The sequence below is a fragment of the Monopterus albus genome, unplaced genomic scaffold (assembly GCF_001952655.1).
Source record: "Monopterus albus unplaced genomic scaffold, M_albus_1.0 scaffold287.1, whole genome shotgun sequence".
Lineage (NCBI taxonomy): Eukaryota > Metazoa > Chordata > Actinopteri > Synbranchiformes > Synbranchidae > Monopterus > Monopterus albus.
In genome coordinates, this window is record NW_018128167.1 from 403230 (window position 1) to 411887 (window position 8658).

An 8658-nucleotide genomic window follows, 5' to 3' on the forward strand; every position below is an offset into this window, starting at 1 on the left:
AGGTGTCAGAAGGAGCAGGTGAAGCAGGTCAGCTGATGGTCAGCTGGTGGTCACACTGTTGGCGGTGATGAAGGACATTACATGTTCGATTTAGCTTGTGTTTTAATTTCCACATTCAAACACGATTCCACTCTCGGGTTTGCACATACACGTGCCACTGGATAGAGCAGGTGACCTGAGGAGAGACTTACCTAAAGCCAAAAACAACCTAAAAACAAAAGAAACGTCAAAGAGTCTGTCAAAGATGCGCTCACTTATAACGAAGCTAGCTCAACTCTGCGCGGTTCATCCTACAGTCTGACGCCTCCGTCATTCTAGTCTTTACGAGGTTGACCTTTAAAGAACCTGACATTTATCTAATGTGCTTGTTTGACTCTTTATGTCTCTGCTGAAGTGAGGGATGAGTGACAGAGTCTTCTGATGTTAACTGTGTCCTCTCTATTGTTTAGAGTGAAGCCTTTGACATCTACACACTCTACTGCATGAACTACCCCAAGTAAGTACACACACACACACACACACACACACACACAGCGTTGTTCCACGAGCGTGTCCACGAACTGGTACCTTTAAATTACATAAGGTGACATGAGAACAGATTAGAAGCGGTGAGTGTCAGTGTCCTCGGTTCTTACCTTGTGTCATATCCCCGTCCACTCGTGTTTCCTGTCTGTATCTTTACTGTATTACAATGATAATAAGGTGATGACCAACAAACTAAAGAAATAAAAATAATTTAAACATTTGAGTTACAATGTGTAAGAAAAACTGTGAAGAAGATGTTAAAAACTGAGAGTTCATTATAAAAGAACAATGTGAAATTCTGAGGGAATCAATGACACAGAAATAAACAAGAAACAATAAATTAAACAACACCTGTGCAGGTGAAAATGAGATGAAATGTCAACAACAGCACGTCATCCATGACCTCTGGGGGGCGATGGAGGAGTGACACACTGTTAGCTGAGAGTCACTGAGTGTCACGGACTCTGAAACCTGACCTGACACACAGACGCCGGCAGAAAACAGCTTTCCTCTTCAGCCTGCCCCTGATAAATGAACCTGGTTGAAAAGCAGATTAATGTGTATTAGCAGGATCGTAAGAGGATCAGAGGTGACGGGGGAGAGGCGGTGCATTATGATGAGAGACTGGAGCAGGAGCCGAGTCTCAGCACACGTCACACGCCATCTGACACATGCTTGGCTCCGGTCTCAGCGTTTCTGTGCGTTTCCCATCTTAAACTGTTTCAACTTAAACCAAAATGTTGGTTTTGATTGTCATAAAACGACTTTCACCAACAGATGCTGTTTGATGCTTGTCTTAGGAGAGTGACGTGTGCGCTTCATCTTTAAAACTTAACGTCCACATGTTCATATTGTTCTTAAGCACTTTGTGAACAATAACTTTAATACAGATATAAACCTTAAGATTGAAAACAGTAAGTTCAAGGAATTAATGTCAGCGCACATGTTGTTTGTCCAGATAAGTTTACTGGATGTGCATCTCTGCTGTCAGCTGCAGACGTTTTGGTGAGTTCACGTGCAATGTTTAACTGAATGGTACAAAGAATTTACAGCAACATGATAAAGTAAGATTAAGAGACGTCACATTGTGGGCTGTGGGCTTAGGGTGACCATCATTATACCCCAATCACATTGTGGGCTGTGCTCAGGCTTAGGGTGACCATCATTATACCCCAGCATGGATGACAAGCTGCACCCACCTTAATGCATTAATGACTTAATGCATCAAAATGTTGCATGGCCAACAGGTACATGTGGGGGTTGGCTAAATGTGGTGACGTCTGCCTTCAGTCAGGGGTTCACAGCCTTTTGGACGTGCTTGGCAGTTAGCTGCAGACTGCTCCCTCTTAGTGCAGCTGCCCAGCACCTGAACATGCAGGGAAAGACTGTGAAAATGGGTAGAGGTGAGCAGGAAAGACGTGGTCATATGGCTGACAGGCGACACAGAGTTTTATTTTTACAGCTGTTTCCAGTTTGACATCACCTGTGACTCTCCAGAGCCAAAGGTGGCGTCTCCACACGTCTCATTGTGTCCAACCAACAGACCCACAGAGACTCAGCTGATTCTCATGTCTGACAAAGAAAAGCATCAGCTCCTCACATTAAAGAAGGTGGAACCAGAACATGTTGGTGACTGTTGCTTCTAAATAGCTGAGGTTCATTTTCTACCAGTGAACTGACTCATGGCTGCAGCTCTAGGTCACTGAATGGCTTCATGAGGACAACGCAGTGGGTTGGACACAGTGGGTTGGACACAGGGGGGTCAGACACAGCGGGTCGGACAGAGAGGGGATCTGGTTTGGAAGAAGGAGGTTTCCTCCTCCAACAGAGGAGACCTGACAAAGCTCTGGAGACTAGGCCCTGATGGGACCCACTAACATGTTGGTGACTGTTGCTTCTAAATAGCTGAGGTTCATTTTCTACCAGTGAACTGACTCATGGCTGCAGCTCTAGGTCACTGAATGGCTTCATGAGGACAACGCAGTGGGTTGGACACAGTGGGTTGGACACAGGGGGGTCAGACACAGCGGGTCGGACAGAGAGGGGATCTGGTTTGGAAGAAGGAGGTTTCCTCCTCCTAACAGAGGAGACCTGACAAAGCTCTGGAGACTCGGCCCTGATGGGTCCTACTGCCAGTCCAGACCACAAGGTGCAAAGTACAGTGCGGTCAGACAACGTGACCACACGCTCAGGGACGCCTGCAGTGCGTTCCCTAAAGTTTCAGATCATACTGTTTTTAGATTTTCACCGCGCTGTTGTCCAAACAGATATACACCAGCATGTGGGTTTTCAACAAGTGGTCCATGGTCCACCGGTGGTCTCTGACCATGTAGTTTCGCTGTAAGAATCATTATTGTTTCATTTTACTTTGTAAACACATATATCATATTTAGAGAAGCTCAGGTGACTTTCTACCCATCTGGTGTCTCCACGCCACAACAGTGGTCCTCAGGTTCCATCTTAGTCAGGATGGTGGTCGCTGGGTCACAGCTGGATGAAAAACCCTGCACCAGTGTGTCTGCTTTTCTCAGTCTCTTCACCTTCTCTGTTTGACTCTGTTTCTTTTATTGTCTCTAGAGTCTGAGACAATCCCTGCTAATTTCACACACCGCCTCCTCTCTGTCGATCTGACAGACAGATGTTTGGCCTGGCCAGATCACCGTCCAGCTCTGTGTGTGTGCCTACATCTGTCTGCACATTAATGCACCTATATCATTGCATACGTCTTCATCCATACATGCCTCTGTGTGTGTGGAAGTCCCTTGACTGTCCCCAGTCTGTCTGTCTCCATCAAACCCCTATGAAACTAAGTAGGACAGAAGCCTTCAGGCCATTAATCCAAGAATCACGGCTCTGCCGGCAGCCTCCTCGCTCCTATGGAAGTGAGATGTCCTTCATGCACAACCAGAACGACATGGTTCTGATATGGTTCCCTCGTTGTGTAGTTTCCCAGCAGGGGTCCAGTCTCCCCAGTATGCACATTATGGTGATTTATGGGTACAGTAATAGCAATTTAGGCATCTGGACCCAGGATAATTCTGAGTGGAGCACAGCTTTGACTTGGTGACTTGTAACACATGGACAGCTTTTACAGGTATTCTGAACAAAACATATGAAACGTTTGTGTATTCACAATGAGATGGTAAAGAGAAGAGAGTTGTCCTCAACCTTTGCTCTACATTTTTCTGCTCTGATCCACTGGGTAACGTTTGGAGGGAAATCTCCTGGATTGCAGCTTTGTGCGCTCCTGTGCAGCTGTGCACGGAACATGAGATGTGAGGCTTTGTTTGCTTTGTTATTCTCCGTAAAAAAGGAACATGCCAAATGAGAAAACAGCTCCAGGAATGCAGTTTTCTGCCATCTGAAGTCGCCAAAAGCCCAATGAAAGTGCTTTAAAGGAGCACATCTTCTTTCACAGGCATCAAAACCCTGAGTGACAGTGTGATACGAGCTGAAATCAGCTGTGATTAACACTACATATACACTAACAGACCGATCTGAGCTCTGCATGTGGACCCAGAGGAAGGTCTGAGGCAGGTGCTGAGCTCATGGTGTGAGTGTGCACGTGCCCTGTTAACACTGTAAAGTGATGAGCTGTAGAACTAGAGGGGCTTTGGAGGCAGGCGAGGGCGACGTCTTCAACACCAGGTTTTAACAGAGCAGGGAAATGTTCCAGTCACAGTCAAACTCTTTGCACATAAAAGTGAAAGCCTGTCTGAGAGGATCAGTCCTCCCTCACTGTGTCTGGCACTGAAGCTCGTTTCTCAAAAAATTCCTGAAAGAAGTTTATTTGTGCTGGAAACAGGCTGAACTGTTCGTGCAGCAGTGAAATCTGTTCTACTTCTTTCCAGAGGAAACAGTTTGGACAGAAGGACCTGCTCAGAATGAGAGATTCTTTAGTTTGCATGTTTCTGTGACTTTTGAAATTGAGTCTTCGTTGCACCAGGGTAAGTCCCACTGAGGTTTCTCTTTCTCAAGGCAGCCCTGGTAACATGCCGGCGCCCGCATTTACAAAGTCACACAGATACAATGCAATACTCAGCAATATTACCACAGTTCACCAAACAAAGGCTACAATGGGGCACCATTACATGACTCAGCTCTGTGGTATGACCTTTAATTAGCTCTCCCCTCTTCCTCTGCGCTTTGGCTACCCATAACACCTTGCAAATATACAATGGAACAATAAACTTAGACAAGATCTGCCTGTAGACAGAAGAATGACCTACTGTATCTGCACAACGGTGTAAACAGCTTCTGCGCAGGCTGAAAGTGACACAGACGGACAAACTGGCCTTCTGACTTTGAACAGAGCCGAGGGAGGAGCGTGGGGGAGAGAGGTGATGCAAAGACACTACATGAGGTCAAATAGAGGCTCTTCAGTGCCGCAGTAATCCAGTGAGAGTTGCCTGTAACCCCAGGAGTGCACAGCACACAGGAGCTGATCACTGATCATTCTGCTGCTGTTAATGGAGACGCTTTGCCAAAATGTAAACAAATGGGGCACGGCCGGCCCCGCTGCAGCGTTAGGGTTACTGCCTTGCAGAGACTGCAGAGCATTGTCTCCAGATGGTCTGGGACAGGACCACAGTGTCACACGTTGAGCGCCCTGCCTTATAGCAAAAGACTTGTCCTGCTGTTGATGTTGACACCATGGACAAATCACGAGTGGCGTCCTGTTTCCCAGCTTGACGATTTCACAGTTTCAGTGTAGTGCTACACGATGTACACTGTGTGTGACAGTAAAGCAAGGTGGAAATGTTCTAACTACACTTTGCATGTGAAAACCAAACCTCTAGAAGGAAGGAGGAGCAGCGAGGTGAAGAGGTTACCAGCGCTCTGAGCGGCTGTGCAGTCTGCAGGCTGGTGTCAGGCGGCCTCTGATTGGTGGAGGTGAACGCAGGCTCATGGGAGCAGCTGTAATTATCTACAGTCTGTGAGAACATGGAGGCAGAGTTGAAGCCTGGCTTCAGTCTGTCTGAGTTCTCTCTCCCTGTGTGTTGGGAGACTGTGTAGAAGAGGTGAACTGGTAATAAATGAATAAATTAGCCTCTGTGCGTCTCGAGCTGCTGGTGAAAACACAGCAGCCTGTCATGTGCAGGAGGTGTCGACTGTTTTCTAAATGATGATTTGACAGGACTCTCTCCAGGCACCGTTTCTCGGAACGTCTCTTGTGGACACTTTTCATAAATTGTCCATATGGAGGTGGTGTTTATCTGAGGCTGGACTTGGCTCCTTTGTCGGAGATAACAGATTGGAGCTCCACGTCTCTGCTGTCTCACATGGCTGTGGACAACCTGGAGCCTGGAGGTTGTGGCTTTTCAGATGCAGCTGTTTTTTCTCTTACACTGGATTCATGCTCGTGCATTGATGTCAGTGACTGTGTCCTGAAAACCTTTGTGCTTGCATAGGTCTAGTGATATGAAGATGAATCTGTGGTGCAGACTGGTCACAGGAGAGCACCCTGATGGTGAAAATGTTTGGGGATTAAACATCTGATATGTTGGAGAGAGGTTGCGCACAAATACAGATCTCGTGTTATCAGCCACCACCGTACTTACAGTCCCTACATCCTGTGGCTGCAGCTGTTTAAATGCAACAAGAGGCGAGCTGAGACTAGTTTAGTCCTCCCTAAATGAACCAGCACTGATTTTGAGCCACCTGTACAGTAAGTAGGTGAGTTAGGAAGGAACCGAGGGTTTACTCAGGGCTGCGTTTTAGTGTTCGTTTCTGGATGAAGGCCGAACACATGTAGAAGACATTACTGTTGCACTGAAGTCCCGGACTCCTCCTGTGATTAACGTCTATGTGGAGGGAAGGCGCCTCCTCCCTCCTCTGTGCCCCCATTGTTACCTTGACCCTTGCTGCTGTTCTCTCTCTCCTTTGGCTTCATGCTGTGATGAATGTTTGTCAGGATTCAGCAGCTGAAGAGTCTCCTCTGTCCTCCATCATCTTCTTTCATTACCTCCACCATCCCGGTTTCCTCGTATTTCCTCCTTCTTCGTCATCTGGACAGCTTGTCAACTTCCTCTTCATTACCTGTCTGTCAGATTTTTGCCCAAGGCCTTAGAACAGTTGAGGAGTTTGTCCTCTCCTCCGTCTTTCTCTCTCATCTTCAACACTTTCAGTTTCTTTGTCTCTTTCGGTTCCGTTCTGTCTTTGTTCAACTTCTTAATGTTTTTCATCTTTCCTTCTCCTTGTCCTCTTCGATTTCTCTCTTTCTTTGGTCAGACTCTGTGGGTGTTTGTGAAATGGCCTCTCGCTCTATCCATCTCATCAGTGCGGCTCCAGACTCCTCATCCTTCCATAAATTTCTAATGAATGTTTGTCAAAGCTCCAAACAGCTGCAGACCTTTTCCTCCTCCATCATCCCTTCATAATCTCTGCCATCTGTCTTTCTTCCTCTTCTTCCATCATTTCTTCACCTCGTCTTCCATCTCTCCTTCCTTTACTTGCAGACGAATGGTCGCCAGAGGATTTCAGAGTCGAGGAGTTCCCTCTTGCCTCCTGCTGCTGCATCGTTCCTTTTACTCCCCATTTCCTCCTCTTATTAAATTCGCTCCCTCTGTCTTCCTGCTGTGACAAATGTTCTTTAGATCAGTCGGCGGCTGAGACCTCTCCGTCCACAGAGCCTTACAGTCTGATATCTGTCAGTCTTTCTCCAGGCTTGTTCAGTTCTGGTTCTGGTTCTGTTTATTGGCTTTTTCTGGATCAGGCTCATGTCATATTGTTTGAGTGAGAACAGAAAGCAAAAATATGTTGAAACAAAAAACACATTGTTCCGTAACAGATTCAAGCCACTGTCATTTGACACTTGTCATTTAGTCCTTTGGGTCTTTGAGTTTAAAATCCAAGCACTGGCTGAGTTCGGAGCTACAGTAGGTCTGGGGGCGTCACTGCCGATATAAAAGCATGTCCATACAATAAGAGCAAGCTTTCTTTGGTGTTTGTAATTTTACTTCACTGCAAAGCCGCCACATCTGTCTCCACAGCTCCAGGTTTACAGTAAAAATGAGCCACAGTGTAAACATGTCCTTTATTTTATAGGGCAGCTTCAGAACAAATGCACTAAGTGATTTACATGGTTTAACCTGGATTCAAGTAGTTCAGGTGAAAATCAGTTGATTTAAAATAACACAAAACTAAAATGAATTGAAACAATAACATTAGATCAAAACAGCAAATGTTTGATTCGACTGGCAGCACGTTGCACGAAGGCTGACCCGGGTTGTTTCTGGGGCGACTGAGATTTTTGTCCAGTTGTGCCTGCTGCTGGAAACAGTATGACCCCCTCCTGTCTGAAAAACTCATCAACTGATTTGGGTCCCAGGTCTCAGCCTTAGATCACTGGTCATCCCAAGGGTTCAGGCTAAATACGGTGAAGCCGCCTTTAATTCTTACGCTGCTCAGATGTAGAATAAACTTCCTGACCAATTTATTTGACGTGGCTTCCAGCGAATTGCTCTTTGACAAAGGTGACATGATTCACAGTTTCATGCTGTAAAATGATTTATGGTGATACCTTTAACTTGTGCATTAGCATATAGGTACTTGCACTGTAGGTCAAAGGTCAAAGTGTTTATTTGTCATATGCACAGTTAGGAAACGTGTTTCCCTGTACAATGAAATTCTTACTTTGCCGTCCACATGAATGCCACAAAATACAAATGAAATATAAAGTAGATAAATAAGTAACACAAAATCTAAAGCACTTTAAGCAGCAAATGCAGCATTATAATAAAAATATATAAGAATATAACAGAGAATGTATGCTGCATGGGAGAAGCATGTGCAGCAGTCAACAGTCAATGTGCAATTATGCATGTGCAAACTGAGAATGTAAACAGTACAGGTCAACAGTACATGATGTATTTCCTGGTAATAAACTCCTCAGCTGTTTAGGAGTCTGATGGCAGAGGGAAAGAAAGAGTTTTTCAGTCTAGAGGTCCTGCATTTTACACTTCTGACCCTCCAGCCAGAGGTTAGGGAGGCAAACAGTCCGTGCTGGGGGTGGGTGGGATCCTTGAGGATGGAGGCAGCTTTCCTACACACCCTGCGATGGTAAATGTTCTGCAGAGAGGGCAGTGGAGTCCTGGTGATCTTCTCCACAGTCTTTACCACTCTCTGCAGGTG

At 46.0% G+C, this 8658-nt stretch overlaps 1 protein-coding gene across 5 annotated transcripts in view; it reads left to right on the forward strand.

Moving 5' to 3' along the window:
• Positions 1–8658, forward strand: part of plekhg2 (pleckstrin homology domain containing, family G (with RhoGef domain) member 2) — a 76242-nt gene that overhangs the window by 46720 nt on the left and 20864 nt on the right. For all 5 annotated transcript variants that reach the window (XM_020622695.1, XM_020622697.1, XM_020622698.1 and 2 more), the window contains one exon: positions 450–496. In XM_020622695.1, coding sequence (XP_020478351.1) covers positions 450–496 — 47 coding nt within the window. The remainder of the gene's footprint in view (positions 1–449; positions 497–8658) is intronic.